The 22505-nt window shown below is 40.2% G+C and overlaps 1 protein-coding gene across 6 annotated transcripts in view; it reads left to right on the top strand.

Annotated features, from left to right (window-relative positions):
- The first annotated feature begins 5592 nt into the window (after nt 1-5592).
- The window catches only part of ATP11B (ATPase phospholipid transporting 11B (putative)), a 69587-nt gene continuing 52674 nt past the window's right edge, over nt 5593-22505 (top strand). For all 6 annotated transcript variants that reach the window (XM_074912531.1, XM_074912530.1, XM_074912529.1 and 3 more), the window contains exons 1-3: nt 5593-5658; nt 20527-20643; nt 21467-21556. In XM_074912531.1, coding sequence (XP_074768632.1) covers nt 5593-5658; nt 20527-20643; nt 21467-21556 — 273 coding nt within the window. The remainder of the gene's footprint in view (nt 5659-20526; nt 20644-21466; nt 21557-22505) is intronic.

Here is a 22505-nt window from a genome sequence, read left to right as displayed (position 1 = left end):
TAACGCTAGGCACTTGGTTTGAACACAAAACAGAAATGATCTCTCCAAAAGGAGATGGAAGTCAAACACTGCCGTTCCTGGATGTGTAATACTAGGAGTGCTCCACACCAGACACAAATAACCAAACAGCTGAAAAGTTGCAATATCTCACTGGGCCAGCACAGGAGCAGGGTCAGCAGTAAATGTGCCTGCACTTAATGGACCTTTTTGCAGCCTCACTCAGCTTCAAGGGGAAAAAAAACAGCACCACATTTCTTCAGGAGACATACAATATTTGTTACGTCTTTATTCAGGGAACTTTTGAGGATGACTCTTCAGGTAGCTTTTCTCTTCCCCTCTCATGCTTACCCATACTGCTTATCCACCACACCAGGAGTGAGCAGCACTGTGTACAATTCCATGGGGGCCAGACACAGAGAAGCAGCACGTTAGACACACTCCATCTGTTCATGGCAACCACATTTAACCTCCCTTGTAAAAGTAAACCTTTCAGATCTCTTCTTCTAACATTTATTTATGTATCTGAAACAACAGAAAGGGAAAGATATATCTGGCGAAATAACCAAAGCTTCAGAATCACATGTGATTTAAAATTCAACTTCTCCCCAAAAGGATGCAGCAGTAATACACATAGTCTCTGCTACAGCTGATGGCAACCTCGTCCTTTAAGCTGCAGTTCAGTTCAGCCACTGTCCCTCTGCCCAGACAACAGTGCAAGCCCTTATGGAAGTGAGCATGACTGGACGGGGACAGTATCTTAGCAATCCTACAGGCAAGTTAGAGCCTTCCCACTTCAACACCCAGAAGCATCAGTGGTCAGTCTCAGCAGGTTCCAACATCTCTGCTTTCAGCTTTTTGATGAATTGGGCACACGGATCTTTCCAGGATGGCTTTATCCACTCATACACATAAATACCTAGTTTGCTCAACTATTATGTTAGCTCCTAACGCAGGTGAAGTTTCATGTACATAAGCAGCTTAAAAATATCTTTAGAAAATCTGATTCAAAGACCACTGAAGTCACTAGGAACTTTCCATTTACTTGCTTTTTGGATTGTGTCCCAAGTACTTATCAGTTCCTTCAGCCCCTGTGCTTCAGTAGAGTTGAACGCAGCTTGCTAAAGATGACACTCTGTTTTTTTTCTTATTACTGGTTAAAATTCATATTCATAGCACAGCACTTTGAATCAGAGGTTTTCCCCAGATGCTTCTGATGCTTATCCTCCTGTGTTAAAGAGAATGCTAGTTCATATAACAGAGCTGGTAGACTCTATTCAGAATCTACCATGCTGCAAAGAATGATGTTGTCAGACAGACTGATCTTTCTCCAATAGCTTTTGCAGCACTTTATAAAGATGTTAAAGATAACATGGAAGAGAAAAGGAACAGGTTTAGAGTCTTGGGATAACAAAACACAAAGCATGAGAAAAATCATAATACTGATACTTGTAATTGAAAGAGCTACTGAGAAACTATATTCTGGGCATTGGGGAAGAATGAAGGAAACAACAGTAGTATAGGCTGCTCAAAAAATAAATAGATTTTTGTGAAAAAGGATAACAGTATTTTTTTAAGGATTGTTAATTGTTTTGTTTCATTGTTGTAACTGAGATTTAATTGTGGTAACTGGAAAGAGCATCAGCCCAAGACAGCACACCTTCAGGAGTCTGAGCCCCCAACTCACAATTACATTAATCCAGGGAACTATTAAGTACAATAAAAGACTGGGAATAGCATGTATATCATGGGAACAGAGATTCACAGTAGTTATTCTAGCTCTGTGAAATAGAAATGATAATGAACAGAATTTAAAATGCATTGATATTGAGAGTCATTACTAACATTACATGAACAGCATTATGGTGCAATCTTTAAGGCCAAATTCTGCTTGCATGGTCAAGGTTTTTATGTAGACTTGTTAGGTGGCATTTTCCAAAGCAACAACAACAGAAAAAGAAAAGATCTCAGTCTCGCACCATTAAGCTCTAACTGATAACTATGGGTAGCAGATTTATGCTAATGCTAAATACTTTGCAAAATTTCAAATACTGAAGAGTAGAAAGTCACATAAAAAAGAGATAGTTAAACATACAGGGGACAAAGTACAAGATTTATTATGCAAACTACACATGTCCAAAGACAGCTCATGCAAGAGTGTAAGGGATTCTTCTAATACGAGTCGTCATCCTTCATGAAAATTGTTCTATGCTCCAACTAAACAGGAAGTACAGATTGCCCTTAATTCATCTTATTTTGGTTAAATTTCATATTCCTTGGAGTGGGCATTTTTTCTATTAGAAAGACAAAAAACAACCAAACAAGAAGCCCCAGGACAGTACCTACCATTAAATAAAACCTGCATTTCCTCACTGACGAGTAACTGCCACATTCTTCAGTGTGTACCAAGCTGCAATACCCAGGGAAGGGTTCTTGGAGCATGGTGATGGACCGTTTAATGACTGGATGCATTACGGTGTGCAACCAGGCTCTCTCATGTTCACTCCTGCAATGTTTCTCTCTCTTTGCTACACCTAAAGAATAAGTTTAAAAGGATCAAACCACCGAGTGGATAGTGTACCTGGTGGGCTCCCCCCAAGTTTCTTTTTCTTGCTTTCTACCTTTGTAAACAAGTTAAAAATGCAGCAGAGAGGAAAATTGCTAGTGACACTTCAGACCTTGCTGGCTTTCCTACAGTTCCACAACTTGTAAAAAGCCACTCTGAACGGCACAGAAAAGTAGTTATATGAATTAAAAGGGCTGGAGTAATAATTTTGACGTAACAGATGTCTAACTTGTCATTTTTAAGTGAAGTCTTCTAACAATTTCTGTATTTTCTGGATTTTTTGCACAAAGTATTGTAGCCTGCAGAAGCCTTATAATTAAAGACCTATCACAGTGAATAGCATGTACCAGAGTTGAGGATTAGGTGATCTTATTCCTGTAATAGAATTTACCTGCTAATTGTCACTGAAATGACAGCAGCCTCTGTTAATAGGAACATAGGAATTGCTGTGGTGGCTCGGATCAGCAGCCCATCTATCCATTATCCAATCTTTAGCAATGGACAGGATGATATGATTAAGAGGAAATGTAGGGCAGTCTGCTATGGAATAAACTACTATCGGGTTAAGTTTCTTCAATATTCTCATTAGTAAAAGTCAGGTTATGCCCTAACCCAGCAGCACTCATATTTCTTACGGAGTTCCTTCTACTTTGGCAAAGAAGCCCAATTTTTAAAATTTCTCTTCATAAAATTCTGTGACTCTCAAACAATCTCATAATTCAGAAGACATACAGCATAATGCCTCTTGCTGTTCTTAATTTGATTTTTTTTTTTTTTTAAATTTTGTGGCATCACTGTCAAGCTGCAATCATTTCATGATTTGGGATTCTTGTTTGTTTACACTCACAAAAGCAAGTGATCCTTCAGAAAACTTACAGGGTGACTTCTGCATTATTGTTTCCACTGCAAGAATAAGACAAAAACAAGCTCTGAAAGCAGTATGCTGCAATATCAAGTAATTATATCACAATACACTCAAGCTCTTTCAAATAATCAGTCAAACATCTGCTGCAAATTAATATTGGTCCAAACTTGTCTCTTGGGTAATTCAATGGACTTCAGTACCGTTAGGCAAGGGATGATCCGTTCCAACGCATGTACTGTCTGTGGATAATTTGCTCTGGTTTAGAGCTTCTTCCTTGCGTTGCTCTAGCTTGAAATCCTCTTGCAGTGCAGTTGCTATTTACTAGCTTGTGCTGATGCATTCACTTTTTCTGGCTTAACTCAAGAAAATTCAAAAAGCACACACCGCCAAGGAAATGAATTTATTCAATAAGCCCTGCAATGTCAACTCTTACTAATTTTGTAATGCTGGAATAAACAAAGTCAGAAATTATGCATGGCTTTCTAGCCATTAATAAAACCTTATAAATCTGTAAGGACCCATAAATTTCACTGTACCAAAACTGATATTAAGGCAACTCTTGGAAAATTCAAATTGCATTTTAACCAAACCACAAACAAAGCTAATATGTATTGACCGCAGTAACAATTCATCAATGTGCAGAAAGGAAAGAAACTGTATGGGGTTACCATGTCTTTGAGGCATTGATTAAACTCTGTAGATGCCAGCCCATCACTCTAGCAGCTATTCACTAAGTCCAGTGTTTGTCCGTCAGTGAGTTTTGTCATTGGTCTGACTGTCCTGCTCAGGTCGGCAGCTACTGCAAAAAATGAACCGTCACCACGGGATCATCAACTACTCGAGCACGCACTTGGGCTCCGGGCCCCCGGGCCCGCGCACGGCCCTTGCGAGCCAGAAGCCGCGCCTGGGCGGCGGAGAACCGAGCGGCAGCGGCGGCCCGCGCAGGACGAGGCGCTGCCCCGCGGCGCCTTCCTCCGCCCCTCCCCGCCTGCCCGCCCTCCGCCGTCACTTCCCGGGGCCGGGCCACAGCGCTGCGGGTGTCCGCGGCGGCCCTGTGATGGCGGCGGCGGGGCGCCGGCAGCCGCGGCGGCTGGGGGCGCCGGGGGGGCTGTGCCGCTCCTAACTCGGCGTCGGGCCCCTGCGCCATGGCGAGGAGCCGCGGCGGGCGGCTGGCCTGAGGCGGCGGCGACAGCGGAGGGCGCGGCACCGTCGAGGGGGGCCCCGCCGCGGGGGCCGCGACCCGCGCCGCCGGGGATGTTGCGGTGGGTCCGGCAGCAGCTGGTAGGTGCCTCCCGCCTCCGCGGGGCGGGGCGCGGCCGGGGCCTTCCCCTGCACCCCGCGCACCCCCGGCCCGGGCGGCCCCTCGCCTCGGCCCGGCCCCCCGGGGCGGCCCCGTCCCGACGCCTCTGCCCGGGCCGCTGCCGCCGCGGGGTCCCGGAGGAAGCGGGGGTGCGGGCGGGAGGGCGTCAGGGAGAGGCGTGCTTCCCCCCGCAGGGAACGCAGGGGTGTCGGGGCTGGGGAGACCTGCCGGCTTCACTGGGATCGTTGTTGTCGGTTTTTTAAATTTTATTTTTAAGACGTATTGGGTTTGGGGTGTTCAGGGCTTTTCGCGGGTTTTCTGGGTTCTTGGTTTTGGGTCTTTTCTTTTCTTGAAACCACGTTGACACAGAGGAAAGCACGTTCCCTTACCTGCGGCCCCTTTGGGAAGGGCTCCCCAAACTTCTTTTCACGGAGGCATGACGGTGCCTTTTTCTGTGGAGCAGCACTTCAGAGATTTACTGGCCTCTCTTCCTCCTTCACGTTGCGAAATCTTCTAAGGCTCTTTCAGCCGATGTGCGTCTGTCTCCTGTATTTCCCCGTACCTGAGAGTTTTGCAGCAGTTGTTTCTGCGTGCGTGTTAAGGCTTTGAAAGTAACGAGAAATGAAAGAAAAACATCCGTGAGATGCTTTTGAAAAAGGCTGCGGTTAGACGGTGCCTTCCTCTAGACAGGAGCTACTTGCTGTGCTTGTGTTAGAGCGTGCGAGGGAAATAAGGCGGCCGTGCCTGTAGTGTCTGTGGCAGGGAAGGACACTGAGTTTGACTATTTTGATCTGAAATGTTGCCCGGCTTCCTGTCCCCTCCAGCGTTATTTCTCTTGCGTTTTCTCAAAGGGAGAAATTCTAAATGATGTATTCACAAAGTTACTTTTTCCGTTCATTGGCATTACCTTGCATCAGACATGTTGTACAGGTTAGTACGAGAACTTACATTAGTTAGGTTCCTATATTTTAATGGTTAAAGCTTCTGTCTCACTAATAATTTGTTACATCACTTTTAAAAAAAAAAAAATTTTTTTTTCCGTTTTTTTCTTCCCCTACCTCCTTTCCCATGGCCCGTAGATTTACCCATACCTGTGTCTGAATCACAGAGCTCGTGGTGATGGTCTCTATCAGCTTGACAATAACTCCCTGATTTGGGCTGACCCCAAGAGTTCTTGACCTGGAAATGAATCGCTCTGAGCTCTGACGGCACTCTTGTGTTACACTCATACATGTGCTTTTTAGAATAAATCCTATTTGTCACAACGTAGCTATCAGTTATTTTTCCCTTTGAAGGTGGCTTGAGGTTTGTGTGTGTGGTTTTTAAAGCAGCATTATGTTGTCTTCTGTAGAGTTTAGATTAGACTGTATCAGTGCTAGGAATTCATGTATCAAACATGATTGCTTTTCCCCCAGTGAGTACACTGACTAGCTTTCCGGAAATATGTTTGCTCTTAATAGAAAGTAAAAGCTTAGTGTAACAAGGTGAGCAATAAACCTAGCACTTACAGGTTTTTGTTCTTCTAAAAGAAACTGATGGGAAAATAAAACTTGCACTAGTTTTGACAGAGAAAGACTAGTTTAGTAGAAGAAAGGGATAATAAAAAGTCAAGATGCTTGGACAGATGTTTATATATGGCACTCAGGAAAAAAATTTTTGCAAGGATACATGTTTTATGTTTTCTTCAAGCCTCACTGTTTGATGTTACTGGCTTGTTTGTTTCACAGCTCATAAAGATGAAAAATGGGCTAAGATAGGTATCACACTGCATGTTTCTTCCAAGAGACACTCTGACAGTTCACTCCTGTGTGTAATTGTTGGTTTAACAGAGATCCCACCGTGTTTGCTGCTTCCTGTGTCGATGATGTTTAGGTTCTGAAAGAATGTCAGAGGGCCAAGAACCTGAGGAAGGACGCTGAGAAAATAATCAGAGTGAATAGCAGAGTGAGTGGGGTAGCAGAAATATTTGAATCAAAGGATGATGAAATCTGTGTCTGATTTATTTCTGATAGAAGAAGAGAAGAATGTGTGGGTTTGGATGCCTTTAGAGCATGTATTTGTACCTGTGCTTGATGTGACAATAGGTTTTGAAAAAAGTGTTTCTTCCATACAGGAAGGTTGGAACCAGGCAAATACGTAGGAGTGATTTAAGTGGGATGTTGTAGTAGTACAAAAGAAAAACGTTGGTGTACAGAAATGTTGGAAAGTAGGAAGGATTTGGGGAAAGGAGGAGGGACTGGTACTTTGCTGAAGGTGCTTTTAGGTAGTTATTAAGTACACCCTGTATGAAACCAATGAATGTTTTGCGACTTCTTGTTTCTTTAAGAGGACAGTATTTCATACACTAATTAATGAGATTATACTGAGTGTATATGGTCTTGAGAGCTTGTGTCCTCAAGTGTTGTAAAAGGGATAGGGAAAATGAAGCAGGTGGTCTTAGAAGTAATGAGAGGACCTGGATTGAAATTCAGATTATTTAAGTTCTTTGAGTGGTGACTTTGCTGTGCTTTAGCCTGTGAAGATGCGTGCCTTTAGAGATGCATAAAGGATGACTATGAGAACAGGAAACATGCTGAGAATGTAAGAGTTTACATAAAGACCATCTTTATTATGGTCTTACAAATCCAAACCAGTTTTGTAACTGATGAGTTATTTGTCTTTTCAGTGATTTGTTGTATAATAGAAACTGGTGACAGTAATACTGTTGCTCAGTCTTCAGTGCCTATGTAGAACTCTTACAGATCATCAGTTTGTTTTGGTATCTTGGCCTTCAGTCTGCTTTGTTTGCTCAGAAGCAGTTGACACCACCCTGCACAAACAGTTTATCCGTTTTTCTTCATCTAACGATGTCCCATACTAAATAAACTGCATAGTAAGTCATTAACAGCATGCAGCTTGCTAGTTAATATTATTGTAATATCATTCTCTAGTTAATACTTGGAGGTATTGGAGTTTAACAAAAAAAAAAAAATAGAGATAGTTGGAGTTACAATTCATTGCTTTGAGTAAAATGCCCTGATGTATTTCAAAGATAGGCTTTGAGCGGGAAAGATGCCTGAATTCTGGCTCTGTTACCTTGAGATCTCAGAAAGACAGTAGGCATGTGGATTTGCTGAGGGTTGCATAACACCACAGGCACAGCCAGCTCTGCTTGAAAAAAGCAACTGGGTAAACAACAGTTGATAGGAGGCATCGTTAATATTCAGTGATAGTACAATACATTTTATTTGCATTTCCAAATACGATGGGTTAGACTACAGAGCTAATCTGTGTACAGCAGAGCGCTCCTGTGGCTCTCCTGGTCAAGTTTGTGCAGTACTGACACAAAACAAGAGTAGAAAGTGGCATTTGTAATGCTCAGTGATTTTGTGTACCACTTCTGGTTTGATAGATTTATGACAGTGTTTGGACTGTGCTGATGTCCCAGTGGTGTACATGGAGCGTAGGAGCTGTTGCAGTGGTATTAACAGAAAGTAACGACTACTTCTGATGTCTGGCAAGGACTTCTCCAAAAATTGTGATAGAATACCCTCGTATGTATGACCTTAGCTGCATAATTTTGAACTGTTAGTCCTGTCAAGTGAAGAAGGGTCTCTGGATTTCCCTTCTAGTTGCTGTTATGTGGAGTTTGAGCCTTTTGATCTGCTATCTAGCAGTGCAGTTATGTACAAAGAATACTGTGTGGAGAAAACGTAAGAGCTGCCTGCCTGGTTCCTCTTATACGTGACAGTTCAAGAGAAGGAGAATTATTGTTGTATTTGGTATTTTCCTACAATCTAAGAACCCAGATGCACTGTGCATTGACAGCTTTTATACTATGCAGACCAAAGTATTAAGACCAATGCAACGTTGATATTTAACTGGAAGTCAGAAAATGTATAGATTAATTCCTTGGAATCGGTGTCTTTTAACTGGAAAACCTTGTTACCAGACTATTTTATTTTGTGGTTATAGGAAGGTTCAGATTAGGTGGGACATCAGGAGTTTATCTAGTCCTAAAGTTCTGCATAGGAAGGTGATCACAGGGAATGTTTTTGACTGTCTTGTGTTCGTTGTCCCTGTTGCACACCACACCTCCCCAGGATGAACACATGTTCTTGTTCATCTTTTGGATATGTTCTAATGAAAAGTTTCTTCTACTGATAAGGGAAATGTCCTTGAATAGATTAGCACTAAAGGGCTGTATGTTTGGGATGTTCCTCCCTTTCCTTCCAGGTGTTGGTATCTGCTGAGATGTTCTGAGAAGGGCAGATGTCATTCTGTGATAACTTGTGGTTATTTGTATTCTAAACAAGGTGGACAACATTGTCACTGATGTGTGTGTAGTATTTTCACGTAATCGTTTCATAGAATTGAACCAATGTAGTTACATCTTTCCTCCCCGCCCCCAAATTCCCTCTATATTTTTTGAATACTGAAACTGCTTTGAACTAATCCATTGACTGAGAGCTTCTGAAATCATGTTGCTGTTCTAAAGCACAGTTTCCCCCTTCTTTTCTTACTTGTCATTGAAGCCTGTTCCCCGTTTGGTTAAAATTAAGTGGGTGTTATTGTATACTAGAAAAATAAATGTGTATTTGCTTAAAAGAGTTCCTCTGTTTCAGACTGCCTGGCTAATACCTTCTGTATTGTCACTGAAGGATCAGTGAGATGCATGTTGGAGCAGCCCAAAGGTTGCACTGCTTTGGTTAGAGTAGCTTCAGAACTGGGGGTTAATGACTCCCCTCCTGTAACTTCACACAGGAGAAAATGTGGCCCAGTTTTTTGCTAGAGATATTCTGTGATCTGCTGGACTAGTCCTCCCATTGTGTTTGGGTCTTTTTAACCTTATTTTCTTTTTATATTCTGCGACTGCTGAAGGCTAATATATTTGCAGCACAGTGTGTTCCAGAGTGTGCAGAACCTGGCCCTGTCTTCAGCCAGCTGTCTGTTCCAAACGGAGACATCCGTTGTGCCCTGTGTGTAATTTTAAAATCTTATCTCATAAAAATTAGCTCTAAATTTAAAAATTGCCTGCCAGAACTTAATCAAACCAGTCTTGACACTGTTTCTTTCAAACACCATTTTAAAAATGGGAAAATCAGGCTTGTCTAATATGCTGTCTTTCTGTGAGACTTGGATTTTTGACCTGTATCTTGTCCCACCTTTTTTTTTTTTTTTAATTTCCCCTAGCCATGAGCATTTTAAGCAGCAAATTTTTATTGTGCCAGACTTCCACTTGTCACACAATAATATGACCATTTCATTGACAGTATGATATTCCTGCACTAATAGGGTCCTGCTCCCTTAATAGCTACTGTCTATTTGTCTTTTATATGACTGAGGAAGAAAAGTGTTATTTTGTTGACAAAGAGCTTTTTGTGTTCAGTAGATGGCATCTGGGGGTATGGTCAGGGTGATGCCTCTTTGTTTATTGCTAAGAGATTGCCTCTGAGCTCTCATCAGAAGGTAAAATTAATAATCTACGGCGAGTAAAACTGTGATGAATTCAGTAACATTCAACATGTGTTTTGGATATCATTGGTATTAATTTTTCTAGTTTTGGATGGGTTGGCTGAATTCATTCAAACTTTTGTTTGCTTTCTTCTGGAGTGGAGAGATAGAATTTGCAAGAGAAAAATATAATAATGTGTTTAAATTTATTTAAAAGCATCATAACTTGTGCCTTTCACTAGTGCTCTGCCATCTCTTTATTGTGCTGTGGTGTCCTCAGTAGTTATAACTGTTTTTGTAACTATTTTGCAGGGAAAAAGGTATCTACAGCATTCCACTAAAAAAATCCTTTAATTTCTAGCACGAAATCTGTTTGTAAGCCAGCAGATCAGAACTGCAGCAAAACAGATCTGACAAAGCGCCTCTGTAAACGCAAGGTCATATCTTCCAGCAAAACCCAGGTGACATATTTGCAGCTAGACTTTTTTTATACAAACCTCTTTTCAACTACTGTTGAAAAAACCCCACTTGGCAATAGTACAGACCATGGTAGAAAAGACAGAAAGTAGGACCAGCAGCTACATGATTTAAAAAACAAAACTCTGCAATTCCTTGGTCTCCCACATACTGTGACTTAGGAGGATTTTTTTCTTGTTTAGTTTGAGTGAAAAGGAGAATTTTGCTGTAATGGGAAGGAGAGATAATAATGTGTAAGAAAGCAAACTGTTTGTTTTCATCCTGAAATATTTTACCAGGGAAAGAAGTTTTATATGGTTTATACCAAAAAGTATATTTTGTTATATGTTGTTATATTTTGTTAGTCTTTCACTATCCTCTTTGCACATTTTTGTTCTAGTTTTATGGGTGGCTGTGCTAATTTTTGCAGATATTTACATACATGTCTGGAAAAAGAATTGCAGCAACTTAGAAAGGAAGCTTAAGATTTAGTAATCTTTAAGGATAAACTAGTTTGTAGATATGTCTGAAAGCAGGACATTAAACTGATGCTTAGGTCATAAATCATGTTTGAAATGGATTTAAAACAAAGTGATATTTGATGAATGTGGTAGACTCAAAACTGTAATGTTAAGTTTTCCAGAGCAGGCTTTATCAAAGCATGTTAAAAGGAAGAGCTAGAGCTAAATTATCTTCCTGTGAGATTTGTTGAGCAACAACTGTCAGAGCAATTGTCAGTATAATTTTGGCACACATTTTGAAAAAGCCTTAAGATTTATTTTCTAGGGGTGGTTTCGGGGGAAGAGCTTGTGAAAAATTTTTCATATTAGAAGGAAAATGTGAATTAGACTTGCACTGCAGGAACTGATTGGCACAAGTAGCTGTTGCATCCTAGAAACAATCTACATATTGAAAATGGTGGTTTTCAATATTCATATGGGATAATAGTCATAGTCATAGAAGAGACCCAGAACAGGAGCCCTCATGCTTGTGTGAAACAGTTTTATAAATAACTCTTCAGAGCAGTGGGTAAACAGCATTTCATTTTCAGACAATAGTGCACATAATATGCAAGCAGGTGAAGGAGTATGTGATTCTTCTCTATTTGTCCTGTCATGGACTTGACAAGTGTAGTTTTTGTATATGGTGAAATGCTAACTACAAAATGGGAACTGCTTTCTAATTTTAAGTGAAAACAAAAGTTCATAACCTGTCACAGATTTGAATGTCTTTATTTTATATTGGAAATCAGATAAAAATATTTTTGCTATAAAGTAAATGAAAGTAATCCAGGGACTGTGCAGAAAGGATACAATTAGAATTTTGGTTTTTTGAGATACTACGGTTATTCAAGGTATATGAAAGATTTGTGTGTTGAATGTTTCATTTACTGTATTGGTCCTGTATTTCTTAGTGTGACTTTCTTTAGTAACTGCTATTCCCATGTGATTGATTGTTGCAGAATTGTAGCACTTTCCATGTTCAAAGTACTTTTATCTATTTTGATCAGCATTCTTAAAAATGGCTGTTCATTTTTGAGATCTCAAATCTTATTTTATAAAATATGATGCCCTATAGTGTCTTCTGATGGGTGTCTAAAGTCACCCATCAGCTTTGAAAATCTTGCCTACTCTCCATTTGTACGTGTCCCAGAGGGAGATAATATTGCAGAAAACTGCTGGAGACCACAGAGGAAAACTGTTAGTTCTGAAATTAAAACCGTGTAGTTGGAACTTCAGAGGCGTCTTCATTCCTACTTCAGAGCAATAGGCTGCTTTGGGAATCACAGCAAATGACCAGAGATTTTTGGACCACAGATACTGTCAAGCCTCTATTTCTCTTAGACCTCTTGAACTTCATCTTAATGCATTTGTTTAGGGAAAAAAGTTAGCACTGAATGGCTTTACACAGTAGTTTGGGAGCCACTAGCCATGTCTTTGAGACTGAGACTTGCTTCTTAGAATCTGAATGTTAACTAAATTTCTTTCTCTGTTAGCATTGAATACAAATTTATTGTAATGTCTGTTTTCTGTCAAAAAGCACCTGAGCAAAAGTATCACTGGATCTGTTCATTACTGATAATTTTCATAGTCTGTGTGTCTGAGTATGAAAGGGAGCATCCTAAAATAAAGCAACAAATGAGGAATATATTATAGTCATTTGGTTAATTAAATGCATTGACTGCAAGAGGATAAGTATTCTAATAATCCTTTAGAAAAAATGTGAAGCTTGGAATTTTGTTGAAGACAGTCACAAAAGAGTAGCTGTTATAGTGTATAGGGTTGTTTTATCATATGAAGTCCAAAATGAATTATGCTTTGTAAATACTATGATTTGAATTGTAGGGAAGGATAAGAAAGCTGGTTCCTTAATTCATGCAAAGTCAGATTTTAAAATTAAACAGTGTACCTAAATCTCTGTTAAAATTCTTTGTTACTAGGGGAAACTGGACATGTCATAAGTCTTTGAGAGTGTGGTGTTAGAAAGCCTACCTTGCCTGCTTGGTTCACTTTTTCTTTCTGTTTTTATTGATGTTACAAGACCGGTATGTTTGGCATCAGTCACCTGAGTAGAGAAACTGGCACAGGGAAGTACGTTAGCAATGAATGAGGGCAGTTTAGCTTGCTTGTTTTTGCAGATAAATAAAGGCAAGATAGATGGGGTTTTAAATTTTAAGTAGGGAATTTTCCAAGTTATTTTTGTGGGCATTTTGACAAAATAAGGTAAAATAAGAACAACTTGAACTGTACTGTAACCAGGACTGTGTTCCAAGCACCAGTATGACTTTTCTAACTTTGTGAAAGGAAGGAATATTGCTTTGTGGTTTCTCAGGCCTTGTTTCCTAGAGTGTTTGTAGTTTGGTTAGGACTTATAGGAGGTTACAGTATGATTTGTTTTCAGATATTTTAAACAACTGCAGGTATGATAAGTGGGAAGAGGAAGTTGCATGAATAGTGCATGACTTTTAATACTGTTCTATTTCTTTACTGCATTTATATTTAAATCAGGAGGAACAAATTGCATGGCACTATGTAAACCTCAGGGTGCTTCAGCTGATTCACTACTTTAGTTGTTAGAGCAGGGTTTAAAATTGCTGTGAGAGGCTGTTTCTTCCTTCATGCTAACCTTTGATATGACAAATTCAGTTTGACTACTGCCCAGTTACATGACTAAAAGAATTATTGCCTGACTGTTTTGAGTACAAATTCACACAGACTTCTGAAAATGTGCATGAATAGATCCTCTTATCTGACAAAGGGAAAAGTATTCCATGTATATTCAGAAAAAAAATCCAAAGCAAAAAAATCCATTTCCTCGAAACACCTTTAATCAAAATATATCTTGGCAGCAGTGTAGTAGCAGGCTTTGACTCTATATGCCAGGAAATATGGTGTTCTGTTTCTGTGGCCTCAGTCACCTCCCTAGGAAAAAGGCTTCCTGAGGCAGAGTTTTCTTCTGTTTATTAGTTTTATTACCAAGTATGTGGTGTCTGAAGGCTTTTGGGGGAACTACTGCTTTCCTTAGCAGTGTTCAGTGCGGTTTTTGAAAGGAGGAAGAGGCTCTAATTGAGACTTCCTTATTTCAAACCCCTTTCACTAAAAACTGGTCACATAGCAGAAGTTCGTTTAGCAAATACAATTTAGCTTCCCCCCCGTAAAAACTGTGAATGATAAATAAGAAACGCTGGGACATCATATTAAAGTATACTAGCTTTATTCAGATCATAATAAAATATTGCTTGCCAAATTATTTGTAATTATCGATGTGTGTATTGCAAGGCTTGAAACAGCAGTTGATTTGCTGTGTGCTGGTCTCATGTTGCTAATCCTAGCTGAAAGATCTGCAGATTTCTGCTGTCTCACTTAACAGTGCCATAGAGTACACGGGGAGGGTGTACGTGCCATAAGTTAACAGTGACATTGAAAAAGTAAGAGTCTGCAGTAGATAGGGTATATTATATCAACAAGTTGACTGAGGAAGCATTTCTTTTCTTTGTTTATGCTTGCAGGGTGTTGGGAGGGCAGTCTCATCAATTGCAGAGTTACTTTTCATAGTGCTGCTTCTCGTTTGCTTACTCTGTTTCTCCAGTTGTGTACTTTGTTGTTCATGCTAATACTGCTTCCTAAGCATCAATATAAAACTCTTCTTCCACAGTGAAACCTTTTGTTACATCACCAGGCTATTGGCATGACCAGGCAATTGTTCTAGGGAACTGAGAGTTTAAAAAAACATAAAAAACAACTGGGGAAGATGGTGGGGCTTCGGTTGGATCAGTTTTCCACTCCACTTTATCATATTGCTACATGGGCAGTTCTCCTGGAACAATGGTGGAGATAGAGACAAAATGTAGAACAGGATTGTTTGAAGGAGTGGCTGTTGAAGCCCATTTCTTTCATGAAAGAAATAGCATAAAATCGCAGTTAAAAATTTCTCCTCAGTTCCCCAGGATATGTTTTCTGTGCTGTTTTAAAGGACCCTAATTATTACATAGAGGATGTCTTTGTGTAACTTTTCGAACACTAACAAAGGTAAAGGTGGGGACTGGGAGAATGAAGAACTGCCCATTGTAGGAGAAGATCAAGTTTGAGACCATCTAAGGAACTTGAAGGTGCACAAGTCTATGGGAACTGATGAGATGCATCCGTGAGTCCTGAGGGAACTGGTAGATGAAGCGGCTAAGCCGCAGTCTGGTGAAGTTTTCACTGACTGGAAAAAGGGAAACACAACCCCCATTTTTAAAAAGGGAAATAAAGGAGACTGGGGGAACTACAGGCCAGTCACTCACCTCTGTGCCTGGTAAGATCATAGAGTGGATCCTCCTGGAAAATATGCTAGGTCACATGGAAAATGAGGAGGTGATTGGTGACAGCCAGCATGGCTTCACTGAGGGCAAATCATGCCTGACAGATTTGGTGAACTTCTACAACAGGGTTACAGTGCTGGTGGACAAGGGGAAGGCAACTGACGTCATCTACCTGGACTTGTGCAAAGCTTTTGTCACTGTCCCGCACAACGTCCTTGTCTCTAAATTGGAGAGACATGGGTTTGATGGATGGGTCAGAGCTATGGACATTGGCTTGATGTCAAATTGGAGAGCAGTGATGAGTGGCGTTCCTCAGGAGTCAGTGCTGGGACCAGTGCTGTTCAACATCTTTGGGAATATGGACAGTGGGATCGAGTGCACCCTCAGCAAGTTTGCTGATGACACCGAGCTGTGTAGTGCAGTTGATATGTTGGAGGGAAGAGATCCATCCACCTGGACAGGCTGGAGAGGGGGGCCTGTGCAAACCTCGTGGAGTTCACCAAGGCCAAGTGCAAGGTCCTGCACATGGGTCAGGGCAATCCCAAGCACAGATCCAGGCTGGGTGAGGAGTGGATTGAGAGCAGCCCAGCGGGGAAGGACTTGAGGGTGTTAGTGGGTGGAAAACTGACTGTGAGCCAGCAATGTGTGCTCACAGCCCAGAAAGCCAACTATGTCCTGGGCTGCATCAGCAGAAGTGTGGCCAACAGAGTGAGGGAGGGGATTCTCCCCCTCTATTCTGCTCTCCTGAGACCCCCCCTGCAGTGCTGTGTCCAGCTCTGGGGGCACCAACATCAGAAGGACATGGACCTGCTCAAGTGAGTCCAGAGGAGGCCACAAAGATGGTCGAGGGCCTGGAGCACCTCCCTTACGAGGACAGGCTGAGAGAGTTGGGGTTGTTCAGCCTGGAGAAGGCTCCACAGAGACCTTCTAGCAGCCTTCCAGTACTTAAAGGGGCTACAGGAAAGCTGGGGAGGGACTCTTTATCAGGGGGTGTAGGGATAGAACAAGGGGTAACCGTTTTAAATTGAAAGAGGGTAGATTTAGAATAGACATACGGAAGCAATTCTTCCCTGTGAGGGTGGTGAGGCCCTGGCACAGGTTGCCCAGAGCAGCTGTGGCTGCCCCCTCCCTGGAAGGGTTCAAGGCCAGGTTGGACAGGGCTTGGAGTAACCTGGGCTAGTGGAAGGTGTCTGCCCATGGCAGGGGGATTGGAACCCAACCCAACCCATTCTATGATCTGTGCACTAGGGTAGAAATTACTTCACTAGATAACTGCAGGAAAACTAAGTTTTGTTAGAAGACATTGGTGACAACTGAATATTTTTGCAAGATTTGAAATTTAATTTAGGGATTCTCTGCTCATACTGTTTAGCCGTAGAAATCCTTTGACAAAGTCATGTTACCCTAGTTTTGCAGCTGAGTTTGATAATGACGTTAGAAGGAGAAAGAACTGTCTAATAATTGAAATTAGGAAACAGTGCTTTCTGCACTTCTTTGTTGGCTTGCATATAGATACTATGCAAAATCCCTTTGCTTGGCAGAAATTTGGACTACAGATTTGTGTCAGGAGCAGGATTTGTGACCAGCCCCGTAGTTATAGAAAAGTTAAAGACATTTAAGTTCTTGAACAATTAAGTTCAGAGTCTGTGCAGAATTTTCCTTGGAGAGATGTGTAATTAAAATTTCTCTGGAAGATCTTCTTGGTTGTGGTCTCACCAGTTTATTATGTGATGACAGGGTTGCTGGGTAATTTCAAATGACCTTTCGTAGTTAGATATGAAACTTAGGAAATCTGGGTTCTGTTCCCAGCTCAGAGACTTATTTTCTGCTGTGACTCAAGTCACTAAGGTTGTCAAGGATGTGTCCTTTTTCCAACCAGAGCTCTGACAAGAGGTTCTTCAGCCTGCCTTACTTGTGGATTGCCATCTCCATAGATCTGCTTACTGCACAGCTTCTGCACGTGGTAAATTTCAACAAGATTGTTAAATGTGTATAGACTGCAATTTTAAGCTGTTTTAGCTGCACAACAGCACCTGTCATATGGCCTGAGATTCTGATTTGGAAAATAGATTCTTTGCTTTCAGACTTGAGTCTGCTTCAGCAGAGGTATTCTCCTCTAGTAGAAGTGCTAGTGCAGTTAGGCTTGAGTTGTATGGAGGTCTTTACTTTCCATAATAAAAATGTCATTAAACTCATGAACTTTCAGGTGCTCAGATAGTGGCCTGAAAAGGGCATATAAATAGTTTGGAAAAAATGCAGTGATACCCTAGTCTCTCTGAAATTTTTCATTTATCTTTTAATAACTTTCAGTGAGTGGCATGGAGATTAGCATTTATCACCATCAGAAGACTGCCAGTTGCTTTCTTTGCTTTTTCTGTTTTTTCCCTGCTTTACATCTGTTTGGTTTAGAGTGGAATTTTTTCAGGCTGTAGAATATGACTTTCCAACGTGAGGATGTCTGGCATTTTGTGATTGCCAGACATTTTCTGAGCTAGAAAAGAGCTGTGTACCTAGTCTTACTAATTAAGCACATTTTTTTTTTCTTGCTTGCAAAACACTTTTTATTGTGGCATCTTCTGTATTGATGTAGAAATAATGTGTCACTAATGTCAGATACCCAAAATGCTTCTGCTACAAACATTGTTCTTATTTTAAATTTTGTGTCAGCATTTAACAGGTACATTTTTTCATCTTACTTTCATGCTTCTATTTCTTAAAGTTGTTAACAGTTCCTTTCTTTTTGCTTTTGGCATCCTATATATTTTTTTTTGCCGTCCTTTCCCCTATCTACATTTTGTCTCTTTGCTCCATTCTTATCTTTCAACAAGCTTTCACACTGGCACATGTGACTAGAACGGCCTTCCACTGCTTGTTATCTAAAGCTTATTCTCCTTCAAATCTCTTTGAAAAATCCCCCTTCATTTCTTTCTCCCTTCTTTATTCTGGACCTCCTTCTTTCTGAATCAGAATGTTTCCGTAGTAATGATGCCAAATACAAAAATGCATACGTTTGAGAGGTTTTTTTTTTTTATGTGAACATACATAATGTCCTGTATTACAGATATTCATGGATTAAAGAAAACTCTTGGTTGGTAATACCAACCATTTTTTATGTAGCTCATTGTGCTCACTCTTCACCATCCTCTGTAGTTAGCTGGTACAGAGGTATCTTTTCTTGGAGTTCTGTGGAATGTTAATTTTTATTTGATGCAAATGAAGTTCTGAGCTTGGTTTCACAAGTGGAGCAACACAACTGCAAAGGTAGTTTCCTCACCTCCCGTAGTGAAGTTGGTAATGCCCTTTCTAGCTTTTTCATTGGTTGTCCTTTCACTTGGCATCAGAGAACAAGGAGACTGTTTATACAGTGCAAAATCAGTTCTAAGATTAAGAATGTGTGGAGCTTGGGCTGAAATTTACCACTTCTTGGGCAATCATTGATTCCCTGTTGACCAACTTAACGGTTCCAAATTTAATTTCACTACTTTGTTCCGTGTCTTAAAGCTCTTTTGGTTTTTATTTTAGTAATTTTCTTGTCCTGTTACGTGAATTATTACTGTTTTACTATTGTGCGTGTTGTTGTTTGCCATCACCTGCTTCTCCAGGTTAGAATATTAAAGCTAGAAAGGGTTCTGGTGAGTCACATAGCCCCAGGAAAGGCTCAAAGATAGACTTGAATGACCTAGATATAAGCCCTTGTGTTACAGAGACATTGTAACCTTCCCATGTGATTTATTTTGGTTTTTAATTATGCCTTCTCATAAGAAAGGAATTTTTGTTTGTTTTTCCAATATTCAAACACAGTTTTCCTAGCTGCAATTTAAGCTTACTTTTGTTCTGCTTTGCCCTTCAGATTACCCCTTTTCTTGGTGGAATAGTCTATATATTGGAAGATGTCCTAGTCTATCCCAAGTTTCCTCTAGGCTAAATGACTCTAATTTGTTTAATCTTTGCTTTTTAGATTGTTGAGCCTTGTGCTGTATGTCATATTTTCAGGATCTCTTGTGGCTCATGTTCCACTGGATTCTGTCCAGTTGGTTCACAGTGCTTCAGCTGTGGCTCCCACTTCTCCTCCAGCCTCCTTAGTACTGAAGGCCTTTTTCTCAATGGGATGGCATTTACTGACTTATACTCAATCTGTGATGAGCCTTTTGATCTTTTTATACAAAACTCCTATATGGGCTTTTACTCACTTCTTGTAGATGCAGTTAACTGTGTCTAAGGGCTGTATCTTTTAGTCTTCCATGCATCTGGTTGGTCAAGATGCTTTTGAATTTTTTCTTGTAATTCGGTGTTCTTGCAGTCATGAGGTGGCGAGGTGGTGTCATCTGCGAATTTAACAGCTGTACTCCCTTCCCCTCACAGAGGTAATTGATGAAAATACTGACCATTAGACCTGCAACAGGGCTTTGGTTCCAAGGGACCTCACTCGGATCTTCTCTTTTGGGAGGAAACTGTTGATAAGTATTTCTGAGTATACTTTTTTTTGAATGAGTTTGCTTTCAGTGTTGCTACAGCTCATGTGTAAATTGGTGGTAATGCCAGGAAATTGTGTTTGAGGTTAGACAAAATGTTAGTTCTTAGAGACAGAACTTGTTTGGAAAAATGCTGTTGTCCAGTCAGATGCATATGCTTTCGTTTTTGAGCTGGTGAGAATCTTTTCAAAATCCAGTTATCACAGCATATTATTGTGACTTGGTTTGACCTTCTACTTTTCTCATAATCTATTTTATTAGTCATCGTGAGCGTTGCTGTGAGGTTTTGTAAATTAGATATGTTTTCATCTCAATTTATTTCTTCGAGTTTGCTTGATACTAAGTATTCTCTTGTCCTTTTTGAGATTTAGGATTTTTTCTTTCGTTTTCCAGGTTGAGTAGAGAACCTCATAATTGGGATTTCCCCCTCCACCCCTCATTTTTGAAAATTCTTTGAACACAACAGACTTTAATTTGCACATTAATTTTGTTTCCCATTCAAAAGCCACTATTCTGAAACAGCTGCTTGATATCCAGATATCACTTTTCAGCACAGAGGTAACAATTTTACAAAACTACAGTTAATAAAATAGTTGTTCTTGATGATTTTTTTTTTTTAATTTTGTGTTTTAGGGTTTTGACCCACCGCATCAAAGCGATACAAGAACTATTTATATAGCAAATCGTTTTCCCCAGCATGGCCATTACGTTCCTCAGAAATTTGCAGATAACAGAATCATATCATCCAAGGTAAGGAATCAGTTTGTCATGGGAAAACCACTTGATACATTACTGAAGTTGTGTAGCGAATGTGCATGTGTGTATTATGTCTAATGGTGCATATAGGATATTCAAAACAAAACAAGTCCTCACATTTTTTGGTGAAAAAGTTAGGTTGTTTCCCATATAGTTTTCTTGCTTCTCTCATCTCTATTTGCTCAGAACCTGACTAAGTACAGAACAATTAAGCCTGTTGGTCAGAATTTCTAAAGAAAAGCAGGTTTTAAACAAGCGTTGCCCATGTCTGGATGTGATGCACAGAACCACTTAAAGGGAAGAATGAAGCTTGTTGTGAGGGTTTATAAAATAGCCAAGTTGTAAGCTAGTACTCTGCATAAAATAAATCAGCAGTGGACTGCAATTGCAGATTCCCTCCTACTGTGACCTTGGATTGGAATCAATAGAACTGATGGTGGGGATGTGTCTTGCTGCTCTAGCGTAGGAGAGAAAGTTACAGCTGCAAGAATTAATTTCTTTGCTACCCAGGATACAAGCAGCCAAATGACTCCAGCTGCTCCTAGCCCAGTTGGTAGGAGAACATTTAAAACTTTGACTGTAAAAACAATGCAGTTGCCACCACTGCTTCCCTGCTAGCTGTACTTAAAAACTACTAAAATTGGATACAGCAGTTCTGTGTGGGAATAGGGCAAGACCAGAAGAAGATTTGGGGAATGAAGATGGAAAATGAAAAGATTTAGGTTAAGAGAGTTTAACAGGAGCAGAACTGAATTTTACTGAAAAATTGTTCAGTATGTCATAATGGTTCTTCTCTCTTTTCCTTTTTTCCCTTCAGTATACAGTGTGGAATTTTGTTCCAAAAAACTTGTTTGAGCAGTTCAGAAGAGTAGCCAACTTTTATTTTCTGATTATATTTTTGGTTCAGGTAAGTTGAATAATACTGAGGACATTGCCATTTGTGTTGTAAATTCTGCCACTGATTTTTTTCTATTAATTTAACTTCACATATTCTGTAAATAAAAACAATGCATTTCAGGTTTCCCTGGGAAAAGAACATAACTTTTAATTATGTTCAGATTTAAGTACTGTCCCTGACATTCATGAAGATAAAACCTAATATATTTAAGTGTGCAGCTTCAGAGTCCATTGCGGACTCAGTTACCTGCCTCAAAATTCAATTTTAAATCTCTTAAGTTAGTAATAAATTTCCAGATACGGTTTTTAATTTTTGTGTACATTGGTGGTGTTTGAATAAACCAGTTGCTTGAGCGATTTTAGACATTTCTTGGACATTAGTGTGGAGAAATGTAGATACTCAAGTTCACTTGTGTCAAATTGGGCAGTATACTTGCTCTTCAGCTGAGCATATATCAGTGTATATTCTCATTGTAGCTGGAGTCTTGCTTTTGTAATCAATACACTATTTTCACACAATTCTAAGATCTTCAAATTCAGTTTGTTCAGATAAAGTGAACACATAAAAATTTACAGCTAGGATTGAAAGTTTGTCAGTTTTGAAGACATCAGTGCTGTTCTAGATGAAGGATAAGTGGAAGAAAGATTGTAAGGAAAGATAATAACTTTTGAGAGACCAGTTAATATCTAAAACAGAGACAAGATTTTGGGGTACACAAACTTTTATTTAATTATAAAATAGAATGCTTTGAACATGCACAGCCCTCCACAGTCATTAACCAACATTCACAGCATGCATTTGAAAAAGATGGTGCCTCGTGACAAAAAATGGGAATAGTGGAGAGTTCATAAGGTTTGTTTATGATTGATTGTGCAAGATATCAGTAGCAGGGCCAATTCTGCGGTTTGAATCCGTTGTCTCCTGTGTCCCTTGCACTTGTTCGTTCACATTTAGAAAG

The sequence above is a fragment of the Athene noctua genome, chromosome 8 (assembly GCF_965140245.1).
Source record: "Athene noctua chromosome 8, bAthNoc1.hap1.1, whole genome shotgun sequence".
NCBI classification, from domain to species: Eukaryota; Metazoa; Chordata; class Aves; order Strigiformes; family Strigidae; genus Athene; species Athene noctua.
This window is presented reverse-complemented; position numbering and strand designations above follow the sequence as displayed.